This window comes from Cyprinus carpio, chromosome A3 (genome assembly GCF_018340385.1).
Source record: "Cyprinus carpio isolate SPL01 chromosome A3, ASM1834038v1, whole genome shotgun sequence".
In the NCBI taxonomy this organism is placed as follows: Eukaryota; Metazoa; Chordata; class Actinopteri; order Cypriniformes; family Cyprinidae; genus Cyprinus; species Cyprinus carpio.
This window is the reverse complement of record NC_056574.1, coordinates 31,473,948-31,501,043: the sequence shown is the minus strand read 5'-3', so window position 1 is coordinate 31,501,043 and position 27,096 is coordinate 31,473,948. Positions and strand designations below refer to the sequence as shown.

General features: G+C 36.1%; 3 protein-coding genes across 4 annotated transcripts in view; 2 read left to right on the top strand and 1 right to left on the bottom strand.

Annotated features, from left to right (window-relative positions):
• The window catches only part of LOC109060645 (transducin beta-like protein 3), a 32,517-nt gene extending 15,046 nt beyond the window's left edge, over window positions 1-17,471 (bottom strand). The window contains exons 1-23 of one of the 2 annotated variants that reach the window (XM_042730244.1): window positions 17,297-17,471; window positions 17,108-17,159; window positions 16,910-17,005; window positions 16,322-16,369; window positions 16,097-16,238; window positions 15,657-15,741; window positions 15,378-15,548; window positions 15,213-15,288; window positions 14,972-15,068; window positions 13,925-14,136; window positions 13,692-13,833; window positions 12,195-12,253; window positions 11,963-12,069; window positions 10,274-10,409; window positions 9,617-9,847; window positions 8,354-8,424; window positions 8,005-8,161; window positions 6,713-6,771; window positions 5,674-5,777; window positions 2,694-2,765; window positions 2,455-2,613; window positions 2,243-2,336; window positions 633-868 (exon numbers count right to left, since the gene is read on the bottom strand). In XM_042730244.1, the coding sequence (XP_042586178.1) occupies window positions 633-868; window positions 2,243-2,336; window positions 2,455-2,613; window positions 2,694-2,765; window positions 5,674-5,777; window positions 6,713-6,771; window positions 8,005-8,161; window positions 8,354-8,424; window positions 9,617-9,847; window positions 10,274-10,409; window positions 11,963-12,069; window positions 12,195-12,253; window positions 13,692-13,833; window positions 13,925-14,136; window positions 14,972-15,068; window positions 15,213-15,288; window positions 15,378-15,548; window positions 15,657-15,741; window positions 16,097-16,238; window positions 16,322-16,369; window positions 16,910-17,005; window positions 17,108-17,159; window positions 17,297-17,328 (2,638 nt within the window). In that variant the 5' untranslated portion in view covers window positions 17,329-17,471. Of the gene's footprint in view, window positions 1-164; window positions 869-2,242; window positions 2,337-2,454; window positions 2,614-2,693; window positions 2,766-5,673; window positions 5,778-6,712; window positions 6,772-8,004; window positions 8,162-8,353; window positions 8,425-9,616; window positions 9,848-10,273; window positions 10,410-11,962; window positions 12,070-12,194; window positions 12,254-13,691; window positions 13,834-13,924; window positions 14,137-14,971; window positions 15,069-15,212; window positions 15,289-15,377; window positions 15,549-15,656; window positions 15,742-16,096; window positions 16,239-16,321; window positions 16,370-16,909; window positions 17,006-17,107; window positions 17,160-17,296 lie in introns of those variants that run through there. The other variant, XM_042730251.1, reaches the window with a different exon arrangement.
• A 421-nt stretch (window positions 17,472-17,892) lies between these two features.
• LOC122138284 (protein SCO1 homolog, mitochondrial) lies at window positions 17,893-21,233 on the top strand. Its single transcript, XM_042730271.1, has 7 exons — window positions 17,893-18,141; window positions 18,633-18,746; window positions 18,988-19,078; window positions 19,206-19,403; window positions 20,179-20,271; window positions 20,361-20,476; window positions 20,855-21,233. Exons 1-7 carry the CDS (start codon window positions 17,974-17,976, stop codon window positions 20,987-20,989), a joined length of 915 nt encoding a protein of 304 aa, XP_042586205.1. The 5' UTR covers window positions 17,893-17,973; the 3' UTR covers window positions 20,990-21,233.
• Window positions 21,234-22,945: 1,712 nt separating this feature from the next.
• On the top strand, window positions 22,946-26,416 carry LOC109049453 (immunoglobulin lambda-1 light chain-like). The gene is made up of 4 exons (XM_042730232.1): window positions 22,946-23,077; window positions 23,152-23,463; window positions 25,006-25,047; window positions 25,887-26,416. The coding sequence occupies exons 1-4, from the start codon at window positions 23,038-23,040 to the stop codon at window positions 26,207-26,209; spliced, it is 717 nt and encodes a 238-aa protein (XP_042586166.1). The 5' UTR covers window positions 22,946-23,037; the 3' UTR covers window positions 26,210-26,416.
• The last annotated feature ends 680 nt before the right edge of the window (window positions 26,417-27,096 follow it).

The window sequence follows — 27,096 nt, the reverse complement described above, 5'->3', positions numbered from 1 at the left end:
AACACTTTTAACAAGAAATAAAAGTAAAAAAGAGTAAAAAAAAATGAGTTTCACTGAGCATAGAATGAAAACACTCTTTTTTGTTGTTTATTTAAAATTAACTATCATTCACTAAAATATATAGTATTTAAAACCTAAAAAACAAAAAACAAAACAATTCATACTTTAAGTGGTTTAATTTGAACATTTATTCCTATTTATAAATGTTGCCCATTGACTTTCAAATAATTGCAAAATTACTATAAATACAGTTCTTTTGCTTTTTCAAATGTATTTAACCAGGAATCTACCTCCAAGCTGAACATAATTTCAAACACATGAAAGAGGATAAAATGCATTCTTCTTCTCCACTAGATATGAACATTATCTAATTTGAAGAAGGACAAAACAACTACATAACAAAACACTTAAGATTATTCTGCAATTGGTGTGGAGATACAAACAGGAAACCCCTGTTTATGTCAAAGAGACGCTTTTAACAAACTACTAAATAAAAGACTCGTGATTGACAGCTACAGCAGCCAATCACCTTATATTTGCTGTTTTGGAGGGGTCAGAATCCGCAGACTTGGCGGTAATTTCCATGACATCATCCTCATCTTCACTCTCCTCACTGGACACCTGACCTCCATCTACGACACGGTTCACACCGTTCGGTTTCATGCCGTTCACACGAGCGCTTTTAGATGTGCTCACACTTTCATCTTCATCAAGGAGCTCCTCTGTTTTTTCTGAATCCTCCAGATCTTCCTCTTCATCTTCTTGTTGATGCCGAGATACTGGATTGTCTGTCATCTCCACTGGCTGCTTGTCTATGATGAAGATAGACTGAGGGCTGGTGTCCATCTCATCATCATCCAAGTTCACACTAGAGAAAAACAGCAGACCAACAGGTGATGTAATGAACAAACTTTCAAACAGATGACAGAGAAACCACACAGTTCTTGAGCAAGTAAAAACTGCATCATATTATTAAAACAAAAACAGTAAAATCATAAATATTGTGAAATATTATTACAATTTAAAGTAACTGTTTTATATTTCAATATATTTAAAAAATATAATTTATTCTTGTGATGCAAAGCTGAATTTTTTTTAGCATCATTACTCCAGTCTTGAGGGTCACATGCTTCATATTTTTAGTAGAAAGTTCATTGCATTTTTTGAAACTGACAACTTTTGACAACATTATAAATGTCTTTACAGTCAGTTTTGAGCAATTTAATGCATCCTTACTGAATAAAAGTATTAATTTATACAAAGAAATAAATAAATCTGACCAAAAACTTTTGAACAGTGGTGCACATTTAAAACTTTGTGAACATACCCCATATTTGTTCTGGCATAAAACTCATTTTTTCACAATTCCAGCACTTTCGGGCATATTTATGACAGCCGTGAGGCACGAGTAGTGACGTCTGTCCTGACAGTTCAAAAATGTGCAGAAATAAAAAAGAGTTTCTGCTGATTTAGTGCATAAATCATTGTATTTACATAATGGTGTGTTTCACTCAGATTTCAAACAGATGCTGCATCCTTTGATTTTTGCTTTGAGCTGAGTTCTAAAAGTGCTCAACTGAATCCGTATTTTAACTTTGGGCATTCTTAATTTTCTACACAGGAAAAGCGTCAACAATTGGAGAAACTCATATTTTTGCAAGCAGCTTCACACAGCTTTTCTATCTTGCACACTCCAAAGCGAGCAAGCCAAAGTCATTAACAGCAAGGGAGAATTTGGCAAGATGTTTAATAAGTCAAACTCAATAAGACGTTTATTAAGTGAATCTTTAATAGGTGAAAGAAATATTTTACATTTCTTCAAAGGAAATCGGGGTGCACTGTATTTATTTAAACCCACTTCCTGAAAGACTGTAATTAAGCGGTGACTCATTTAATTTTACAGAACTGTAGATATAGAACCAAGGAAATAACTTTTTATTTTGGTATGTGACATATTTACTGCGGTGACATCTGTTTGGGTAAAAACTTTATTTATTTAGATTTATATTTCCAAGTCTTGGTGGGTTTTCTGACATTATAAGATGTTTGCTAGGTTGTTGATCATTCGTTTTTATGGCACAAACATTAAGGACATGTTTCACACCAAAGTTTATTATTCATAGTTAGGAGTTTGTTCAGATCATTAACCCTGAACATTAGTAATACTGATGCTTCCTTTAGCAGAAACCACTGTTTTAATGAACACAATACCAGGACATTTACCTTAATAATAATAATTTACCTGTCAATACCACCTGTAATACGCATCTTCTGCCACATATAATCGAGAAACATTGAGGCCTGTAGAAGACGGCTGATCCGCTGCATATGTCTCTCTGCAGGAAGTGAGAAACAATCGCATTTATTACAATATTTTTCAATGCAATAGTCAGAAATACTGATTTCTTGTGTTTATCAAGGGTGAACTTAATTGTAATAAAAACAATACCCCACCTGTGTATGGTATGAGGCCCTCGAGATGAGTACGAGTGCCCTGATACTGCAGGATCTCCTCTGGGCTCAGGTGTGTGAGCAGCACCTGCAGGACGGCCTGGGCGTCCAGACAGCTGCGTGAATTAGTGTTCCACACCACAGAGTATCGCAGCACCGACGCTGAACACAACACACATCACAGTCACACAAACAAAAATAACCTGGTGACCTAACGCAGCGCACCAACACACAACGTCTACCTTTCTGATCCTGACGGAGTTTCAGGAGGGTCTTTTCTAGCTCCTGTATCCCATCTTCCTGCTGGCGAATTTCTGTTAAGGATTAAAGAAAAGGAACATATCATCATGATTCATTCAGGCATTTATAATTTTTTTTTTTTTATTAATGTTTTCATTTGACAGCCATATGGTCAACTAAGTTATGGACAGACTGTACATAAAGGCAATTTCAAACAACTGAAAAATAGGGTGCGCAAAATAAATGTTGTTATTTTATAGCATGTCTTCACTTAATGGATAAAATATGATACTACTGAAGAAAAAATATATAATTATCATCAATGGACATGAAAAGTACCTTAAATTATATGATGAACCATACAGGTGCTGGTCATATAATTAGAATATCATCAAAAAGTTGATTTCACTAATTCCATTCAAAAATTGAAACTTGTATATTATATTCATTCATTACACACAGACTGATAAATTTCAAATGTTTATTTCTTTTAATTTTGATGTTTATAACTGCAAACTAAGGAAAATCCCAAATTCAGTATCTCAGAAAATTATAATATTGTGAAAAGGTTCAATATTGAAGACACCTGGTGCCTCACTCTAATCAGCTAATTAACTCAAAACACCTGCAAAGCCTTTAAATGGTCTCTCAGTCTAGTTCTTTAGGCTACACAATCATGGGGAAGACTGCTGAATTAACAATTGTTCAAAAGACGACCATTGACACCTTGCACAAGGAGGGCAAGACACAAAAGGTAATTGCAAAAGAGGCTGGCTGTTCACAGAGCTCTGTGTCCAAGCACATTAATAGAGAGGCGAAGGGAAGCAAAAGATGTGGTAGAAAAAAGTGTACAAGCAATAGGGATAACCGCACCCTGGAGAGGATTGTGAAACAAAACCCATTCAAAAATGTGGGGGAGATTCACAAAGAGTGGGCTGCAGCTGGAGTCAGTGCTTCAAGAACCACTACACAAAGACGTATGCAAGACATGGGTTTCAGCTTTCCTTGTGTCAAGCCACTCTTGAACAACAGACAGCGTTAGAAGCTTCTCGCTTAAAAAAGGACTGGACTGCTACTGAGTGGTCCAAAGTTGTGTTCTCTGATGAAAGTAAATTTTGCATTTCCTTTGGAAATCAGGGTCCCAGAGTCTGGAGGAAGAGAGGAGAGGCACACGATCCACGTTGCTTGAGGTCCAGTGTAAAGTTTCCACAGTCAGTAATGGTTTGGGGTGCCATGTCATCTGCTGGTGTTGGTCCACTGTGTTTTCTGAGGTCCAAGGTCAACACAGCCGTATACCAGGAAGTTTTAGAGCACTTCATGCTTCCTGCTGCTGAACAACTTTATGGAGATGCAGATTTTATTTTCCAACAGGACTTGGCACCTGCACACAGTGCCAAAGCTTCTAGTACCTGGTTTAAGGACCATGGTATCCCTGTTCTTAATTGGGCAGCAAACTCGCCTGACCTTAACCCCATAGAAAATCTATGGGGTATTGTGAAGAGGAAGATGCGATATGCCAGACCCAAGAATGCAGAAGAGCTGAAGGCCACTATCAGAGCAACCTGGGCTCTCATAACACCTGAGCAGTGCCACAGACTGATGATCGACTCCATGCCACGCCGCATTGCTGCAGTAATTCAGGCAAAAGGAGCCCCAACTAAGTATTGAGTGCCATACATGCTCACACTTTTCATTTTTATACTTTTTAGTTGGCCAAGATTTCTAAAAATCCTTTCTTTGTATTGGTCTTTGTATTCTAATTTTCTGAGATACTGAATTTGTGATTTTCCTTTGTTGTCAGTTATAATCATCAAAATTAAAAGAAATAAACATTTGAAATATATCAGTCTGTGTGTAATGAATGAATATAATATACAAGTTTCACTTTTTGAATGGAATTCATAAAATAAATCAACTTTTTGAGGATATTCTATTTACATGACCAGCACCTGTATATAAATCTTTCATATTATTGCCATCACATTTATTTTTTATACAATTGTGGTCAAAAAGTTTATAGAGAACTTGCAGATTCTGCAAAATGTTAATTATTTAAAATGCATGTTACCTTTTAATTAGTACTGTCCGGAATAAGATATTTTACAACTATATAACATACATACACACAGTGCTTAGACCACAGCTGCCTTAAACTAAAAGTATTGGTGAATACCAAAATAATTTATTATGTTTTGGTTAATCCACACCAGTATGCGTAAGCTCTTTAGTCACTGTAATGTTTCTAATGCTGAAATACTGTTGGGATTTAATGGATTCAAATATAGATTTCACAAAAGGTTTTCATCAAAAGCAAACTATTTGGAAGTCAGTAACAACAGAGACTGTGGAAAAGTACATAAAAACAATGCCAGCAAGAATGCAAGTTGTTATCAAGACCAAAGCAGGCACAAAATAAAAATTAAATATATAATTAATTTTCTTTGGTTATTTTGTGTGAATACAGACTATTTAGTTGTTTCAGTTTGTTATTTGCCTTATAAAGGACAATAAAAGTTTTAAACACGTTTTTGACAGATTCCTAAATATTTGTTTTCTATTAATTATGACAGGTGGTCTAATACATTTGTTAAGCATATATATGTGTGTGTGCATGTGTGTGTATTTGGATAATATATGAAATTATTTAGTTTTTTTTTTATTTAGATTTGGCATTTTTGAGGTTTGACCAGTTCCGCTAAAGAGCAACGCTGGAATTTCTGAAGGAGTGCTGTTGAATACACCTGTCATACTCTGTTTACACACGGCTGTTGTTAAAATAACCTTATTCAAATACAAGACAATGAGAAATAATTCCCCAAACATCATCTTACTCAATCACAAGCCATCATCGGAACTTTGCTACAGTTTGAGTTACGACATTCAAGAACTAAAGCTCATTCACGTTTTTCCTTTTAAAATAAATGTGGTTGGAAAGTAAAGCAGGCACGGTGACTCGATGCAGAGAAATGAAAGAGAAAGTACCTCTGATGACTCGTAATGCAGTGTGCGGCTGATCCAGAGAGATAGCGATTCCCAGAGCTTTCAGATACTTCTTCTCATGAAGTAAATTTGACAGTTCCTGCTGCCTGTGAACACACCACAAAATCCATAAACGCTCAAACTACATGTTTCTGACATTTTATTTGGAATTTTGGAATGACAGACAATAGTAAGAGACACTACTTTAAAAAATGGTTATATAAAAGGGAAGGTTCACCCAAAAATGAAAATTCAGGCATCATTTAAAAACATAAAACTTTTTTTTATTTTTAATAAAACATGAGTGATTTCTGTCCCTGCACTGAAGGTGTTAAAGCTTCAAAAAGTTTATAAAGACATAATAAATGTAATCCACATGAATTGAGAGCCTTCATCCGCTCCAGATTCTGCTCTTGTATGTACAGTTGTGTTTCTATGCACCATATCTGATGAGCTCTATGTATGTGTGTTGTTTATGTGTGTTTATATGTGAATACAAGCCTAAATGAAATCTGTTCATCATATAAAGTGAATGTGTCTCTTCATGAGACTTAGATTAAACCGCTCAACTCATGTGGATTTCTTTTATGATGTCTTTATGAAAGTTTTGATGGACTTTTAATGGACAGAAATCTCTGAGGTGTCATTAAATATATCTTCACTTGTGTTTTGAACTACATGACGGTGACTAAATGAAGTTATTTTTGGGTGAATTATCCCTTTAATATTAGAAAAGGACACTAATAATTAACATGACCATAACAAGTCCAGAATTCAATCAGTGAACATGTTCATGTTTAAGCTATGATGCATCACGACCAGGAAAGATGGAATCAGATCAGGTAGAAGTAAATTGCTTTAACGGTTCAAGAAGCAATATGTCAACATTAGGATTCAGTTGTCAAAGAGGTTTAAAAGGGGACTAGAAGTTTGCTTAGCTTGGCAAAATGTTTTGGTATCCAGCCTGGTCAGTCTTCAATCACATGTCTATATGGCTGACTGCATTTGTTACTTGTTGCTTAAGTAATAATAAGTTACTTACTTAAGGACTTGGTCTTCTTGTTTGGCCTGCTCCTCTGCCAGCTCCACTTCAGTCACGTCCACGGGAAGAGAAAGACAATAAGAAACAGAAACAAACTAATGCACTGAAACTGTATAGTATGTGTACACAAACGGAAACAAAAACACAGCATCCATAAGCAATGAATAGAAATGTTTTTCGCTGAAGTGAAAGTATTATTTGTGCACCAAAGACAGCTATTTAGTCCATTTTGGGAGCATGATACTATAGAGTAGCATCCGGTTTCACTAGTAATGGGTGTAGTGAAAATAGCTTGATAATTAGGCGGCGGCATGTTCATACTTTTGGTCACGTAATGTGTGTTATCTAAGAATGGTGTATTATATGATCATCCAGTTGTGAAATTGCAATCATCTGTTCTATATGCAACTATAAATGAAGCAGGGTTATGTTACACAGACTGGTGTTGTGAGCACCAGCACTCATTCGACAAATTATTTAATTTCACATCTGCCAACATCATTAAGACTGGAAACAAACACGTAAAGACAGTATTAAATCATGAATGCACATGTATTCACCATGGATAGATCACTGTAATTGACTGGCAGTAAACCTTCTGCTATTAACCTGCTGACCTACTTGGCCATAAAAACACTTTTATGTGAGTCAATCAGACAACATAATGCTACTAGTCTGAATTTGTTAATCATAAACACAGCCGACATTTTTGTGTGTGTTGTAAGCTTCATTGAACACAATTTGCATAGAACATTATTAAAAAGAAAAACATCATCTTTCTCTGAAAGGACTTTTTTTTTTTTTTCCTTGATGTGACCAAAGATATCATTATATTACAGGCCCAATCAAAAACCGATGGATGAATCAAGTTCTCCTGAACAGAAAAAAAAAAAAAACATCTTTTGTAACATTATAAATTTCTTTACTTTCCGTTTTGATCCATTTAGTGCATCCTTGCTGAATAGAAGTATTCATTTCTTTACCAAAAACAAAAACAAAAAAAGAAAGAAAGAGAAAATCCTACTGATCCCAAAATTTTGAACGGTAATTAAAAGCAGTACATAAGAATCCAGCAATAAGGAAGTGGAGCACAATCATCACAATGAACAGTGCCACAGTGTAAAACAATGACCTTTTCTCTTGGTAAGGGAAGCATTAATGATTGCCTGTCTCAGATCAGATCTAAACAACGGTTTGCATTGTTCCACTTCACATTCCTGTGTTTAACAGTGTTCCAGCACATCTGAGTCTGAGCTGAAACGGACTGCGTAGGATACATCAGGTGGACTGACCTTCCACAGAGTGATGGTGGAATCGGCTGATCCCGTCACCATCAGGTCGTCTTTGCTGCCGCCGTGCAGAGCCCACACTTTGTCCTGGTGAGCATCGAATGTTTTCACACACTCGTTTGTTTTTATGGTCCACAACTTAACAAGTCCATCAGAACCACTACAGAATGACAGAGAAAGAGATTCGGGTTACTCGAGCAAACGTTGAAAAAGTCTGCTGTAAAAGACTTTACACATCATAAAAAAACCACACTCATTATAATGAAAATGATAGTTTATATAGTTGAATATAGTGCGTGTGAACTGTGCGTGGATCGCTGTCGGAAAATGTAAAAGAAAGCACATAACCTACCTAGACACCAGTTGAGTTCCTCGACTGACAAAGATGATCTTCAGCACAGAGGCATCATGTCCCTCGAACGTCTGCAGAGATAAAACACAGAAATCCTCTGAATCTACTTCATGAACATCAGTTTGAACAGAATGCAAATGTTTACTTTCATCGATTAAAATACAGTACGGTTTCTCACAGCAAAGTCAACACAAAATCAAAATGTTTCTTATACATGTTCCTGGTCTCCATTGATTCATCAGTGCATGTTACACTAAAAAAAAAAAAACATTTACCTTTAATAAAAAAAATAATAATAATAATAACAAAGCCTTGTTACTTTTTGTCACCATTACAATATCTAGCACTCATTTTACTATCAAACTAGATATAGTCAAATCCCATCTGCACATTTTGTTGGAAACACGTGAAATTGTTGAAATATAAATGGACAGCAAATGCAGTTTCATGTTTAATTAAATCAGATTTGCCCATGCAACACTCATCACTCAGATGCAAAGATATTGTGAGAGGTTGTCAAGCCATATTATGTTTTCCAGAAAAAAACTACATAGTGCAACAGTCTGGTTTCACAAATAAAAATCCCATTAATTTTCTCCATAAGGGAACTGATTTTTAATGATAACTTTAAAGGCAGACCTACTGTGAGCTACGAGGTTGTTAATTGATGGTATATGCTTTTGTTTTAAGCCATATGTCTGCAGTTTTTCAACCCATTTTTAGATAATCATGTAGAATTCCTGGTGAAACACTACATTACCCATAATTCTGCAGACGATCTCCACCAATCAGAGAACTGAAATCACTGCAAAACTCTTCAGGGCCTGACCTCTAGCGTGAAGCACTGCAGGCATTTTCCTACACTCTCAAACTACTTAAATATTTGTATATATGTGCATAATTTGCAATAAACTTTTTTTTTCATTTACATAATCAACACTGTTAAATCAATATCCCCTTATCATTTTTAAGTCAACTGTCGCAATGCTACATGGGTCTGTAGTTATTTCCCTCATTAAAGCTGTAAGTACACAGTCCTATACCTTTATGTCTGAATTAAATTTTTTTTTTTTTTTTTTTTTACTTTAAATCAAAGTTAGTGATCATATGATTCACCTCTTAGCTGGCTGGCTTGCCTTGGTTCATGTCTTGTACCTCTTTAACAAAGAATTTTTGTTTTTAATGCTCATGGGAAAAGTATTTTCTAGAATTGACCTATCAAACTTACCTGAACGGCTCTTTAAACATGTATGTGTAACTCACCTTGAGGCAGCTGAAGTCTTGAATGCTCCAGATTTTGATGGAGCCGTCCGCTGAGGCTGTGGCCAGGACCTGGTCCACAGGAGAGAACTGAACACACCATACACCTCGACTATGACCTCTGAAGACGCCTAGCAGACTCATATCAGCCAGCGACCAGAGCTTCGCCGTGCGATCCTGAGAGCCAGAGGCCAGCAGCTTGTCATTGGGAGAGATGGTCACGCTGTTCACATCCCAGGAACATATGAGGAAGAGACAGGACAACAGAAGAGAAGACGGTGATAAATAAAATGACAAACTGGGGAGTAATGGATTAGAAGTAGCAACACTACGAACTTAGATTCGTTGTTCGGAACTGAATTGATGCTGCTGTTAATTGCTACATTTCCCATTTTTTTATTGTTGGTAATTAGTGTATAGTTCAAAAACACCTAATTGAGATCATTTTTTGTGTGTCTGATAAGTTAAACTCTAATGGAAATACATATATATATTATTATACATATATTTAAAAAGCTTAGCATCCTTCACAACACCGGAGGAAGACAAACTCAAGAGCTTGGTTTCAGCTGTCAACATTTTTTTTTTTTTAACATTTTCTGACAGTTTCGTTGAACGCATTTGCTGAACGATGAAGAACGTGACGGGGCAGTGACCCACCTTGTCGTGAGCTTTCTCTGTGAGTCGTGCCGTCATCAATACCGGTTCACATCCCACATCAGGCAGAGGGTCAGGCAGATCCCACACCTTAATAGTGCAGTCCTGACTGCCCGACACCAGGAAGGCTTTCTTTAACCTGCGTACAGCGACAGGGTTATTATGATTAACTAAAAAAATATATATATATATATAGACTGCCATATATATATTAAAAAAAAAATTTTATTATTTGAAATACTTATTTAATATGTATAAACTACAAACAGTTCACAAAATAATACAGTTTAGAAGCTGCTGTTAATCACTGTTTTTATTCAAAGCATTATTAGTGTACTTTTTGAATATTTGTGATATTCAAAGTAAATAATTATGTAAATAAATCAGTTCAAAAACATCTCATTGAGATCAAAGTTAAAGTCAAACTGAAACGTTTAAATCTGAATACTTTATTTCAGCTAGCTGCCAATGCAACCTTTCTCATTTTTAACTTTATGCCCTAAAAATAAAAATGAATAAAAATTGTTTAGACAAAAAAAACTTTTAAATTTAAAATGTAAATATATAGAAGTAAATATGTTAAAGGGATACTCCATCCTAAAATGAAAGTTTTGTCATTAATCACTTACCCCCATGTCGTTCCAAACCCGTAAAAGCTTCAGAACACAATTTAAGATATTTTGGATGAAAACCGGGAGGCCTGTGACTGTCCCATAGACTGCCAAGTAAATAACAGTGTCAAGGTCCATAAAAGGTATGAAAGTCATCATCAGAATACTCCATCTGCCTTCAGAGATTCAACCGCAACGTTATGAAGCGACGAGAATACTTTCTGTAAGCAAAGAAAACAAAATAATGACTTTATTCAATAATTCCTTTGTCAACAGTCTCCTCTGTGTCTCTCCATATCACCGTATGCTGGGTATGGTCTTCTGTATCATCCTCACCACAAGGATGTATCTACGTGTATTTAGCTTGGATTTGAAAGAAAACAGCGCATCCTTGTGGTGCGGGTGATACAGGAGAGCATTCACAGCATATGGTGATATGGAGAGACACTGAGGAGACTGTTGACAAAGGAATTATTATTGAATAAAGTCGTTATTTTTGTTTTCTTCACTTAAAAAAAATGTTCCGATCACTTCATATAACCCAGATTGCACGTCTGATGGCAGATGTAGTATTCTGATGATGCTTTTCATACTTTTCTAGACCTTGACAATGTATTTTACTTGGCAGTCTATGGGACAGTCACAGGCCTCCCGTTTTTATCCAAAATATCTTAAATTGTGTTCCAAAGATGAACGGAGCTTTTACGGGTTTGGAACAACATGGGGGTAAGTAATTTATGACAACATTTTCATTTTGGGGAGGAATATCCCTTTAAGAAACATTACAAACCAGTATACTGATCTAAAATGGATAGTTCTGGTTCTTTAATCTGATTAGATAGGCTATGTTCAAAGGTGTTGTAAAAAACAGCTGGTAAGTGCTGCATAGCTTAGCAACTGATAAAAGTTCATGAACTATATTAGAATAGATTCTTATGATCAGGCCTGAACTGATCTAAATATGACAGACTGTGTTATCAGTTTAGCAGAACTTTTCAGGACAGACCTACAGTATGATCACACACTGCAGGTGTTTCTGAACGTGTCTGAACTTATATTGCTTATCTAATGGAGATCAGACCTGGAGCAGGCGACAGAGCCCACGGCATTGGAGTGTCCGCTGCCCTGAGCCACGCAGCGCACGTGGCCGCTCTTCAGATCCATTTTCCACAGCCTCAAGGAGTTGTCCTGTGCAAAAGGTTACATAAACGTCATCTTTGCAAGTGTGGGCAAAGCTGTACATTCAGAATCTGATGCTTTGAATGGCGTGCCAAGCCACTGGCGCAGCTTTTCTCAAAAAGTAAAAGAATCACCTTTGCACAGCTTGCAAACATGGAGCCTTTGCGGAAGACATCAATAGATAATATGGTATCTGCAGACAGATTGTCAGATGATTTAAAGATTACCGTGCACGGACAGTGTGAACAATGTAGACTGATGACTGGAGCAGAAAGCAGTCAGTCCGACATTCCCTTTTTAAAGTTTTTACACTTAATGAACTAAGAGAGAAAATGAATGCGTTTCATAACGCTGGGATGTAGGGATGCAACTAACAATGGTTCTTTCATTAAAACAAAACAAGAAAAGCACACAGATCTGTCAAAACAACCTGACACACATCAACCTGTCACTATGCTTATAAAGAATATTATTTATATTACTTCCTGCCTGATGATGAGTAGCTCAAAACAATGCGCAAAAACAAAAACAAACAATAGCTTAGCTGCATTTTTAATACAATTATCATTAGATTTATTTCATTTTAATTTGTTTTAGTAACTTTATGTTATGTACTTTTGCATTTTTCAAAATATTGATTTAATTGATTTTTATTTCTGTTATTGGTTTAGGATTATAGCATTTAAAATTATTTTAGATAGTTGCTGCGGCAAAACTTCTAATTTCCATTTTTGTAATCTTTATATTTTCATCTAATATTTCTATTTCATTTCAGCTTTTTTTTTTTTCAATAGTATTAGCTGACAACAATAAACAACAATATTGCTGCCTTTTAAACCTGGTCGCAGAACAAATATTTGATCAAAATGAATATTTTAGTCTAATCTGTTGTGCTGCCTTTCTCTGGTGCATGCAAACTGCCTCGCTCAGTCAAAGCTTTGGCCTTCACATTCATTTAATTTACAGATATGAATCTAATGATAACTTCTGTTATGGGAAAAAAATACAAACAAGTGCATTAACAGCACACACACACACACACACACACACACACACACCTGCCCAGATGAAAAACTGTTTTGTTTCAATCAAGTGTGATATTTATTTTTATTACTACTTTAAATTAGTTTTTATTTGTATATTTTCTATCTCTAATTTTAAAGTTTTAGTAATTTCGTTGTTTTTGCATTTTTCTTTTTTATTTCTATATATTAATTATTTATTTTTATTTCAGTTTTAGTTATTTTAGTATATCAAATTAAACTAAATAAACATGACAAATGTTACCTTGGCATCTGGTGAAATAAAATAAGCTTCAATTAATGTTTTATTTCAAGTAACAATTTTTCATGGTTCTAGTTTTAGTTAATTATAATGACCCTGGTTCTGTTTTAGTTTCGGTTAGCTTGAGTCACACATGTTTTCTACTGAACTTTGACCATTGCTCAAATGTGTTTTTTGCATTGAAAGTGTTTTTATTACAGCAAAATTAAACCACTGATGGTTCTAGCACAAGTCTACCAGTGAGGACATTTGATAGCAGTACTAATGCTTAAAGTGTTTGCTGCTTAAAACAAATGGTTTTGAATGAAAAGCACACAGTATATACTGCCCTCTAGTGGCTCACTCACCTGTGTGTCCATACAGAATCTGACAGCTGTTAGTGGCCAACTCAAACACCTTCAGCTGAGAGCTGTTAGTGGCCACGACTATGTGTGTGTCATCCTTCCCCAGGAACTTCACATCCAGGACATCATCATTGTAGCCGACAAACTGTATAAGAAGAGAAAAACAAGCCAGATTCTGATTTGTATTGAGTTCAGGATAGATCTACAGTGATTAGAATGTGGATAGTAAGGCTTACCTGCTGCTGTACAGTGAGAGCGGGCATCTGATAGATGAGGATGTTGTGCTCTGCGGTGACAGTGGCCAGTCTGTTGGACCGTGGCATGGGCAGAAGGTGCATCAGACTGCGCGGGTCTAAATCGCCCTCCTCTATTTTGAGAGCTGGGGCATCAGGCAGCACCTGAGTGAACACACAGCGCGCTGAGCTGGAGTCCCACACTCGAAGAACACCTGCGGAAAACAGCAGAACACCAATAAGGGCCAGACAGAGGGTATTCAACATATGCAATGCATAGAGGCACCATACAGCACCCAAATTATCTGATTTTTTTTTTTTTTTAATGAATGCACTAAAAAAATATTTTTTCATACATCAATTAAATTGGTTTGTATGCATTTTTTTTCCTGACAAGATGCAACAATTTTATTTCCAATAAAATATAAATTGTCTCATTGTTCAGACTGAATCAGTAATTATTATTATTATTTTATTTTTTTTAAACACCCAAAAAAAGCTTTTCGACTGCTATACATGCAGCCATTAATTCTAAAATGAATTTTTAATTGCTACTAGTAAATTTAGGCATCACAACGTTGTAATGGCAAAATGTATCATTTTGAGATTTGATAAAGATTATATGTAAGAGTGTTATTAAATTACTAGTCTTTTGAAAGATTCGTTTTAAGTGAGCATTAGATGATGATGGCAAAGGTCTAAATTTAAAATATGGGAAATGTGCATAAAAATTAAATATCCAATATTAATAAAAATTAAATAATAATAATAATAACACCAATATGGTATTGATAATTTGTATTTGTGTGTTGATGCAGTTTGGGCAAAAAAATGAGTTTTATGAGTTGCATGCTCATAAAAGTTAGAATTATATATAAAAAAAAAAAGACAAAAAGCACATAATAAATATTAATAAAAATACAAATTATAATAGCACATAAATAATATTAAATTAACACTGATACTGCCCCGACAAGTGGGTAGTTGCACCCCTAGTCAATACTGGGTTTATATTATGGCACTTTATATTAAACTGGATTCAGTGTTTACCTTTACTGCCAGCTGTGACAAAGTGTAAACCTTCACCCTTCACACCCATCTGAGAGTAATCGCTCGTCCCTGGGAGAAGAACAACACCTTCCACAGCCTGAACATTGACAAATAAGAGAACTCCATGTAAAATAACAATGTTGTATTTCCAGAGTAATCTGCTTGTTTTTGAGGTACAATACACAGATCATAGTTGAGGTGCGATAAATGCTCAGCTCACGGGTCACAGGCAATGTCTAACCTCATAGACAGGTACAGTCCTCTTCACAGCCTTCTTCTTCAGGTCCCAAACTGAACAGATTTTGTCTCGGCCGGAACTGAAATCGAAGACAGCGAATCTCTGTTCAAGTTTGACCAATTATACGGCAACATTCTTCAAAGGATTGCCTTTTTTCCGCCCTTTTACCTGATTAGAGTTTGACCATCAGGAGAGAAGGCCAGCGCTGTGACCGCACTGTAGTGGCTCTCCAAAACACAGATGCACTTGCTGGTCCGCAGGTCCCAGATACGGATCCCGCAGTCCACGGAGGAAGAGAAGAGCTGCAGCCGGCTGATGTCTGGATGAAACTCAACCAAACTGGAAGAGAGACGTTACAGCCTTTATAGATGGCATAACAACCAGCTGTGCCAGTATTACACACAGAGAGACGATCGCAAAGCAGATGAACGTTTCTTCAGTACTTACTGTACAACCCCAGATGATCCTTTCAGATTGTGTGTGCAGTACTGCTTCACAACATCCCACAGCTTGATGGTGCCATCACAACCACCTACGAACGCCACAACAAATGGTCATGAAAAAGTGCACTTCAATGTGCACTTGCATTGTACTTCCAATCTGAACAGTACTTAAAAAAAAATTACTTACAATAAAATACAATAAAAAGCCACTTAAGTGCACTTAAATGTTTCATGTTTCTTAACATACATTATTGTTTCCATAATAATTACTCTTTGTAAAGTTTTCTAAAGTATCCTTTTTCACAAGGGTAGTGCTGAGTAAAGTAATCGAAAACTACAATTCAAATCAACGTATGACATTTTGCTGTGTTATTAAGAAATGCCTGACACCAAAACTGCTGTTTAGAGTCACTCATCGCGTCAGAGATCTGGTTAATGTCTGACCTGTAGCCAGCAGGGTGGAGGTGCAGTCAAAGGTCATGCTGGCCACAGGCACGTTGTGGATGGCCCTCCACGACCGAGCGCACTTCTCCTGCTTCCAGTCCCACTGCTTCAGGAGCAGAGCCCTGCTGGCGGTCACCAGCACCTGCAGAGAAACAGACACAACCTCGGTCTAGAGACTAATGCTGGTAAATGAAGCTCTGGGTGAGAGAGAGAGAAGGATCTCACCTCATCATCAGGACTGAGAGAGAATGAGGTGATGTCCTCTTGATCATCCTGCTCAGAGAAAACAAAAGTGAGAAATACAAGCAACCATGTGTAAAAAAATCCACCCAGCTTTTAGGGTTAAATTCGGGTTGATGACTTTATTATTACACTTTAAGTTCACTTTAGACGTTCTACTAACTATCACAGTCACACAGTCATGAAAGTGTCTCTTTAAGTGCACATAAATGGTATTTTATTTAATTAACAGCTTTTTAATCTGCAGGAGCACGTAGATAAAGTGTAATAAAATAAACACCTAAATTTGTATGTTCCACTAGTCTGAAAGACGACGTTTTATGGAAGCAAAACTGAAAAACTGGAGAAAAAAAAAATCTAAACACTCCTAAACCATTTCAATATTTGATATATTGCCAGATTATTAATTAATTAAATCATTTATTTATTTATTAGAAATAAAAGACTAAAGTTATCCTGTGATGGCTGTGTGTTTACTGTTTTCAGACAAACTAAATAAACTAAAGTGTTTTTTAAGTTAGTTTATTTTTGCCCAGAGCTGAAGAAGCGCATATAAAACTGTAAGACTCTGACCTGCTCAATGCTGTGGATGATTTTTCCTGTATCGATCTGTAAAATGTTGACTTTTGGACCACATGTGCAAAATATGTACTGCTCATCGTGACTTATCTGGATGGAGAAACAAAACAAGTAAAATATGCAGATATAATAGCTGTAATTCACGATCATATGATAATATGGGTTTAAATAAGTACTAAGTTATGAACTTACCTGTACTTTCCCTCCTTTATAGAACGGTTCTATTTTGCTGGAGACTGCGTAACTAAACAAACAAATGAGATGATCGTTAACTTGTTGTCAAATAAGGTAATTAACAGTAATCTCAACTAGTCACTGGAAGTTAAAGAAAAAAAGTCTTTTCATCTGAGAAGGGCCGGAAACGAAGAAAACTACACTTACTTTGATTTAAACAGCAGCGTGTTCCCAGCCATGACAGCCTACAATGTTTGTAACTTCCCGTGAACGATTATAGTTATTATTAAAAGCATGAGTATCACTTCACATACCCCTATATTTTACACGCATGGTGCATGTGTTCATGCTAGTGTCGCACAAATATGACGTAAAACTAAAACGCTAGCTCCAGTGACCTCTAGTGGCACACAAAAATATATTTGTAGAATAATAATAATAATAATAATGTCATTAATCAATACTTTTATAAAATATATAATATCATTACACTATTCTTGTTTAGTAAATGATTTTAAAGCATTGCATCTATTCATGTTTTATATTCATAAGCGCTCATTTTTAAATAATTTTTAAAAATGTAATCTCTCAGTTCCAGTTCGGCTTTTTCCCTAAAATGTGGGGTTTTATCGGGTTTTAAAGCGCTAAATGTCACCAATATTCTCCGTGTACGCAAATAGGAAGCGAAGAAGTGAGGTAACCACACGTCATATCCGATCTCTGTTTCACATCATAACAGATCCCAGATCGGTTCGCGTCAGTTCGCTCGCCGCTCAGTTCGCGTCTCGAGTCTTAACAGCTGATTCGGGGTCAGTCGTCTGTATGCGACTGTTGTGCAGCGCTGGGTTGTGTAAACCGAGAGTCACTTCCGCGTTCAGGACGCAATGTTCGCTCTCAGCGCTGCGGGTTTAGCAGGAGCGTTGAGTTTAAAGAGTTTAAGATGCCAGACGCTCAGCTCGAGATGTGTCAGTAAATGTTATAATGTCCAAATCCCCTGCAGTGTGTCGAGATCAGCGCGCGCACGTGCAGTGCTGTCACAGACCAACACACTGGTAGGTCACTGCATGCTTCAGAAATACTAACAAACACACACATCTCTGCGGTTTATGTGTAAAGCAAGTAGTGTGACTCAAGTGCTGTCTGTTTAATTTGATTGAAGCGTTTTTTTATATATTTATTTAAATGTGTTAATTGTTACTATACCTTTAAATGTGAGGTCACTGGCATATATTGTCTAAAATCAGTGGTCCTCAAAGATTTGGACTTAAAGGCCCCTCATAAAAGTGGTAATATTCCCATTTGTATGTTCTGCTATAATTCTGGCAACGATCATTGTTTTCTATGTTTTTGTATGTTAAGATATTTTGTATAAGTATGCATTTAAAATCATCTTTTAGGCCCCTTAAAAGTGTGATGAGGGCCCCTAGTGTGCCCCCGTTTGAAAACCATTGGTCAAATTGTGTCTATTTATAAATGATGTTTATATGTAGGTGTGTCTGCTCCTCCAGCCTTTTCGTTTATTCCGTGTGACCTTCTTCCTCAGTTTAGGACGTGCAGGACAGCACCGCGTGTGTCCCTTCTGAACATACGGCCGCTGTCCACTCTTCCTCCGCCACCCTCATCAAAAAGAGACACATCCAACAACAAGAAGAGCGGTGTAAGCTTCATTTATTCAGAATTAAACAGTGTAAATAAACAAATGCATCCTTATGCATTAATATATTTAAATATATATTTTAAAGTGTTTTTTTTTCTGTGATGCAAAGCTGAATTTTTTCCGCATCATTACTCCAGTGTTCAGTGTCACATGATCCTTCAGAAATCATTCTGATATGCAGATTTGATGCTCAATAAAGAAGGACATTTCACAGATTTGACAGATTTTCTCTATTCCACAGCCAGTTACATGGAAGTCTCTAGCTATCACATTTGCGTTGGGAGGAGGTCTTCTTCTAGGGATGAAATACTTTAAGAAAGAAAAAGAGGAACGTAAGGACATGAGAAGCATGCATAAGTGATTTACCTACTCTGCATTGTTTTGGCATACTTATTATATGCACATGCTCCACATCATAAAGAGAGCATTATTATTAATGTGTTTTTGGTGTTGTTGTAGTGATCGAGAAAGAAAGAACAAAGTCGATGGGAAAAGCGTCACTTGGAGGTCCATTCTCACTCGTCGACCACAACAATAAACCCGCAAAGAGTGAGGATTTCCTCGGCCAGTGGCTGCTGATCTACTTCGGCTTCACACACTGTCCAGACATCTGTCCTGATGAACTGGAGAAAATGATTGAGGCTGTTGATGAGATTGGTAATGTAGCATTTCATTTTCTTGAAATTTTCTTGTGTTGATTCACTTCTCATATGAAAATGTCTGTAAGCTGATACAGTGGCCCCTATGTATTTGGATACTTAATATAATTTTTCAAAAGCAGTTGGAAAGTGATACTAAAGTGCCATCGGGCTTTGGAAATGTGCTATATTAATAAAAAGCAGTTTTCTCAAACTTTCTGACTTAAGGCCCCCCACTGTCCATCACTGGCCCCTCATTTAAATTATGTTCTGCTGTAATTTCGACAAAACTACTTGTTTTTAACTTTTTTATTAACATAAACTGGGAGTGACAATATATTAAATGAATTAACCACAAATTATTTTTGTGATTCCAGACATTTTATGAACTGGATGTTCTTTAATACAACAATAGTTCAGTACTGATCATAAGTCAATTTTGCAATGAAATAGTGGTTTACATTTTTTTTATATTAAAAAACCATTAGAAAATCAATTTTAAACCTTGATTTCATGTGTTTGAGTTAGATTATTTTAATATAAATTAATATAAACCATTTTAAGTCATACTTTAAGCTACCACTAAACATGTATGAATGTATAATGTAATTGTAAATCTTACATTTTATTATTAAATTATATTATATACAATATTCTTTATGTTGTAACTATTAATTATTTTTTATTATAATTATTATTACATCAGATTAAAAATCACACAAAGTGGCATTTATTATACGGAAAAATAGTACAAGAACCATGTTCAAGCAAAACCTGTTTCTTTTCCGTCACAGATAGAATTAAAACACTTCCAGACATAACACCAATTCTCATCACCATTGATCCCGATAGAGACACACCAGAAGCACTGGCAGACTACGTCAAGGGTGAGCAGGGATCATCTTTATCACTCTGCACTCACCAAATGCTGTGATATGATTCCCCGTCATTTACATTTTCAACACCTCACATGCAGAGTTTTCCCCCAAGCTGATCGGTCTGACAGGCACGACTGCCCAGATTGAGCAGGTGTCCAGAGCCTACAGAGTGTACTACAGCCAGGGCCCAAAAGATGAAGACAACGACTACATTGTGAGCATTTACTGCATAATGAAATATAATGTGCTTGTGTAACAACCCGACGGAAGAAAGTTGTTGTTTTTGGGATAGTTCACCCAAAAATGAAATTTTGTCATCCTTTACTCACCCAAGAGAAGATATTTTGAAGAATGTTGGTAACCAAACAGCTGATAGTAGTCAGTGAATTCCACAGTATGGAAAAAAACACCATGGAAGCAAGCCACTGATTACTATCAGCTGTTTGGTTACCGACATTCTTCAAAATATCTTTTGGGTGAGTTAAGGATGACAGAATTTTCATTTTTGGGTGAACTATATCTTTAATTAATTCCTAATAATCTCACAAGCCTGTACTCAGCGTGCATATAGAGAATTGTCCTGTAATTGCAGGTTGATCACACCATCATAATGTACCTGGTGGGACCTGATGGCCAGTTTCTTGAGTATTTTGGACAGAACAAGAAATCCGCTGAGATCTCATCATCCATTGCATCCCACATGAGGAAGTACAAACATGGAAAATAAGTCAGAGGGCACTGCTTCAACAACGACCGAGTGCTTATTTCTGTCTCACAACATTGTCATTGCTCTGTGAAATGGGGTTTATTTATTTGAGGTGCTACTCTGATTTAAGAAATCAAAGGCTTTTGAAGCATCCCTCATTTTACTGCAGCCTCACACAGTAACTTCTGTTGATCTTTGTTATTAATTATCATATACAGTAATGAAATTCAAAGGATTCGACTTCAATAAAGTGTTTTGATTGATATTTTGTTATGCATTGCGTTGGTGAATTGTGTATTACAAGTTGCATCAAAAATTATATAATTAAATAAATTCATAATTTATATACATTTTATAAATTACATTTATTACCTGTGTGAAGACATTTTGTAGGCAAAATGTTTGCATCTGACAGATGACTGACACATCATTCCCTTTCACTGCATCTTTTTACCACACAAAAAGCATGTTCCACCATTATTTTACTCAACATCTAAGTTGAAGTGTGACTGTAGTCAATAAGTCTTCCATCAGTCACAATCAATAAAGGACAAACAGCTTAGAAGGTTCTATCTGCATTTGACCTGTTCTGAAAATCCCCATTTACAAATTTTAAAGGGTTTTGATACTGTACTTTGAAGCTCAATATCTCAAAACCGCTCCGAATGCAGATGGAACCTTATAAGTCCAAGGTGGCGAATTATTGAAGCATTGATCAAATGAGTTAGCAATGCTGTACATGTACAAGTCCTTAACTTCAAGTCTTAAACAAGTCATTAGTGCTCTATGCCCAAATTAGTGTCAGATTATTAATTACTATAATACATTTATACTGATTTATACATAAATGGCTTCAAGCAGTGGTTGGTGTTGTCTGAGTGCTAGCTGCTTTAACATAGAGCCAAGGAAGATCACCCCCATGGGTTCTCTAGTGTAACTAATGTTAGTGAACAGACCACATAGTCGGTTTAACAGTCCCAGTTTCATTTCTTGACTTTTCCAGCTCTTCAGTTTCTCTCTCATTCATTCACAAAGTCTGATATTTTGAAGCAATTTCTTTGGTGTAGTACAATACTGAATGGTTGCCAATCCACACACATATGCAGTGGGGCTGTAATACTGATGTAAAGAGGTCACTGGTGTATGTTTGTAGAGTAATTCACTATGGCTTTGAATGTGACTCAACCATTCAGAATCAATCATTTTATAATCTCTCACAGCATGCAGATAATGAAATTTCCTGTAATTGCATGTGGTCTAACCATCATAAGTATTGTGGGATATTTCTTGAGTATTTTGGAATGACCAAGAAATCTGCTGAGATCTCGTCATCCATTGCTTCCTACATGAGGAAGTACAAATATGGGAAATGAGTGAAATTGCTTCAACATGTTTCAGTGCTTATTTCTGGCTCAGAATTCTACTCTAATAAAGTATGCTTTGATTTTTATTTCTGTAATGCATTTTGTTAATGAATTGTGTGGTACCATATCTCATTACAAATTACATCAACTTAACATCATTCAGTACATAAATTCATGATTTATTTTTTTTAATTATGTAAACCAAATTCATTATGAAGGTGAAGACATTCAGAACACCAATTCTTACTGACACAGGAGACACCTGTTGACCCAACATAGTTTTATGTAAATGACTTGAAAAAGCTGTATGTAAATTTTGAGGTTTCCCTTTGCTTCATGGGGTGACAGATATCAAAACATCTAATGATTTATACTCATTTACAACGATGCTTCACAAAATATGACAAGACAGGAACAGTAAAACAATGATTAAAATAATATTTAGTTAAATATTTCATGTTCAATATGATTAAATTAATTCATATTATCACAAGTGCATATGATAAAATAGAAAAATCCACTTTAGCTATAGATTAATCCATTCTGGTCTGTGAGTGTGTGTGTTTGTCAGATGTGTTGAGTGTGTGTTGTATGAGGTGGGCGGGTCTTTCTCTTTACGGTCTTAAAGTCTCTCTCTCTGGTCTGGTCTCAGCATTATTCTTCAGCACTGCTCATCTTCACACACCACATCCACCAAATCACAAGATGATCACAATATTCTGCGCTTTCTTCACTCTTCTGACCTGTAAGTTTTCATCATATCTGATGATTTAAAGTGTTTGGACACAATCTGATGTAAAGGTTGTGTTTATTCTGCAGGTGTCAGTGGAGCGACTGTAGTGACTCAGAGTCCATTAATCACAGTCAGTAAAGGAGAAACGGCTAAACTGGACTGTAATCTGGGGACAGTAACTGAGTCTTCTGCTAGATGGTACAAACAGACTCCAGCAGGAGCTCCTCAGTATGTGTTAAGATTTTATCATGAGTGGAGCTCAGCTCAGTATGGATCTGGTTTCTCTGCTCCTAAATTCACATCAACACATTCATCTAAATCAGATTATAGTCTGATCATCAATAATGTGGATGTTGATGATTCTGCAGTGTATTACTGTCACACATGGGACAGCTCTGCTAGTGAGGAGGTATCACAGTGATTCACAGCATGACAAAAACCTCCTCACTGCTCACATTCACTTCTGCTTCTAGACCACAGATGAAAAGAGCACTACTTCACATCTCGGATTCACGTTGAATAAAAAACAACTCAGAGATGGTGAAAATATGCTGCAATTTCTTTACTAATCTGTCCTGTAATAACTCATCTCTTATGGTGTTTGTTCATGCTGTCATGTCCTGTTTGTAGCTGGACAGTCACTGGTCACTAGTCTTTAATTAGGCTATATGTAAAAAGAGCAGCTTGGGCATTCTGTTCAATTTCCCGTGGGTTTGTAAGGAACGTTTCCTTTAGTGTCCATCATTAGATACATGTGTTCAGTTTAAGGGTGTTTTCACACCAGGCTCGTTTCGGAACCTGTCCCATTTTCTCCTGTAGTTCGGTTCATGGCAATTGCACAAAAATAATTGGTCTGAGATCGCCCCGAATGAGGTGGTCTCGGCCCAACTGCAAATGGAGCAGTTCACTTGTGGTAAGAAAGAAATCAGACCCAATGGACCAACATAATAGGGGTTATGCGCAACAGACTTCTGTATTCTGTTAACCGGGTCTCGTTGCTTCTGGTTCAAGTGTTTTGCATTTGCTTCATTACATATAAAGCAGTTTTTTATTTTTATTCTTTTCACTAACATTTACATATAAAAATGGAATAAAACGTCAACAATAAATAAAGCTAGCTAGTTTAACTGATTATCTTAAAAGTCCTTGATATCACTTTTATTTAATACAGCTGTTAGCATGTTCTCAGAGAAGTGGTAGGGGTTATGCGTGTTTTACTTGTTTGTTCTGTTGTCGTTTTATGTTTACCCTATTCATAATGGTATATAGCTACTATTACATTACATTGTTAGATTTTACTTTTAAATAATATATTTTAAATACAATTATATATAATTTAGTTAGAGTGGGAATAACAATTAGTTTTGCGTGTGTCACGATCAGCTACAGATAAAGTCACAAAAAAAGAAAAATAAATAAATAAACCCTCGGAGCGACCTTGTCAATCCATCTTGCTGAATGACACAAAGGACCAAAACCAGGTTAAGTTTGACCAGTAAGAGGACAGTTTTACTCACATGTGACTTCCATAAACACAATCTGGTGCTCTTTGCAATGTTGCAGTGTGAAAGCGAACCAAACCAAGAAGAAAGAGCAACATTGCAACCATCCCTCTTTTGGAACAAAGCTACTGTTCTTCATTGTTGTCTTCATCAATGTCTTCATTGATTCATGATTCAGCAGGATTCACGACAGTCTCTGACACCTGCAGAATAACAACAGCCACATGTGATATTGTGTTTCCAAGCTCTTTAATACACAGCAATCAAACACAACGAACATGAAGACCAAAACAGTGTTTGTGTTTGATTCTGAATCATTTCTCCATGAATTAAACGTGTAAAGGACACAGTGAGCTGAGCTTGAGTGAGTGTTTCACTTCTGTTTGTGTCTCTTCACAGAGTGAGGAGGTTTTTGTTCGGCTGAACATATGAAATGTATCACTGTGGTATTCGGACAAGGAACAAAACTCATTGTGACTGGTAAGTCATCTTTCCAATGTTATTCCATTTTCTTACTGTATTACATATAGTCTCCTCATTGTAAATATATACAAACTCATTATTTTTTAGTTTACCATTTTTTTGGTTTTTTTTTTTTTTTTTTCATTTAGAGTGTGAAAATGTTTTATCCAGAATCTCTAGTAAATAATCTTGAATTGTACTGAAAAGACTTTCATCATAGCTTTACCTTTAATCTGTTTTCTGGTTGGATGTTATATTCAGCTGTTTTTAGCAGCAGTAGTAACACAGTAGTAACACACTGTGGAACAGCAGCTTTGTTTAATTTGATGGATTTTTTCAAACTCTTTTTAAAAATTATTTATGATCGGTATCAGCGAAACATGAGAGCACATGAGAAGTTGACCTGTTGTGTAACATGCTGTACTACACCTAAAACTGTTTTGTTAATTCTGTTATAATTATTATACATGCAGCTTTTACAAATTAATTGATAAACTACATGGAATATTTTGACTTAAAAATCGTTTAATAAACTGCAGGATCATTGAAAATTAGTTAGTGAAGATGCAAAGATGATTAAAAAGTGTCACACAGTGCCTTATATATTCATGTAAATTTGAACCTAAAACAAAAATCCAACAAAGACATTGAGATGTGCATATTAAAACGATAATCATTTTCTGTCTTTGAGCAAATAATTGTTACTTAATTGTTAAATGATGTAAGAGTTGTTTAGATGTTGATGTGTGGTGTTTTAGAGATGTAAAGAGTGTGAAATGTACAGTCAGACTTTAATATTTCAAAGGTCTGTCTGAGATGGAGGTTTGTTACAGATGTTGATGATGATTTGTGTTCAGATGCTGCTGCTGCTGCTCCTGTGCTGGACATCCTCCGTCCATCCAGAGAAGAGCTGAGCTCCAGTAAACTCACTCTGGTGTGTCTGATCAATCACATGTCTGGGGCTTTTGCTGATGTGCGTTGGCTTGTGAACGGGAACTCAGTTACTGAAGGAGTCTTCACTGGATCTGCTGAAGAGCAGCCTGATAAGAAATTCAAGATGAGCAGTATTTTAACCATTGAGAGCTCAGAGTGGGACAAAGACGCACAGCTGACATGTGAAGCGACTGCTGCCTCAAAAACCACCAGAAAAAGCATCAAGAAATCTGAATGCAGCGAGTGAACGCAAAGAATTTGATGTGCTGTTTGATTTTTTTATGGTAGCATGTATTTCCAGGCGCGGTGTAATAGAAATCATGAAACTATTACAAATAGTTAAAGAATGTAACTTAGTAGCTTGAACTGTGTCATTTTTTGCAGGAAATGTTTTGGCTTTAATGCTAATGTAAAATGATTTACAACCTGCTTAATAAACCGCATGTTAAAAACAGTTTTCTTATTGATTTTGAAGAGAAATTAAGCATGAAACCATTCAAAATTTCATAATTTTCACTTGAGTGAACAATGAAATAATAAACTTAATGCAATTGAAGATTATTTGTTAAGAATACTGAAGCGATTAATGTAGTATGAACATATATATGAATATGACTTTCATGTGATACGGCATCATGTGAATCTGAAAAGTTTTATAGTGAAGTTTGTCTTTTATCAGATGCAGTGATCTGTGGAGATTTTCTTCAGGACAGGAAGTTCAGTCCTGACATACAGGAAACACCTGCTCTCATAATCAGCTCTGTGTAAATGAGTTCTAACAGATTCTTATTTTCACTTCTGAAAAGAAATCATGAGGGTTGGTTTCGGATCCCGTTTTGATTCAAATATTCAAATGAAAATGTGAGTCAAAGATCATCATATTGGTGTAATTCCAAACATTATTTGGTCATTTCATGTTAATGAGTCTCACAACTGCTGAGTGTCTTTAGGCAAAAACAAATCTTGTTCCCTTTCTTCTTAAACAGCATTTTAGATCAGGGCTCTTTAATTCCTTTCAGTTCAAGAATCCTTTGTGGAGAGAGAGACAGAGCAGAAACATTGTGTTGCTTATTGTATACAGTAAACTGAGTGCTGCATTTTGAGCATGCAGATGTTTTAGCACCATATGAAAGT

Coding starts and splice junctions, on each gene's coding strand:
- LOC109049453 (XM_042730232.1), top strand. CDS start 23,038: ATGATCACAATATTCTGCGCTTTCTTCACTCTTCTGACCT. Junction 23,078..23,151: donor TTTCTTCACTCTTCTGACCT/GTAAGTTTTCAT, acceptor TTTATTCTGCAG/GTGTCAGTGGAGCGACTGTA. Junction 23,464..25,005: donor TCACACATGGGACAGCTCTG/CTAGTGAGGAGG, acceptor ATATGAAATGTA/TCACTGTGGTATTCGGACAA.
- LOC122138284 (XM_042730271.1), top strand. CDS start 17,974: ATGTTCGCTCTCAGCGCTGCGGGTTTAGCAGGAGCGTTGAGTTTAAAG. Junction 19,079..19,205: donor TAAGAAAGAAAAAGAGGAAC/GTAAGGACATGA, acceptor GTGTTGTTGTAG/TGATCGAGAAAGAAAGAACA. Junction 20,272..20,360: donor ACTGGCAGACTACGTCAAGG/GTGAGCAGGGAT, acceptor CCTCACATGCAG/AGTTTTCCCCCAAGCTGATC.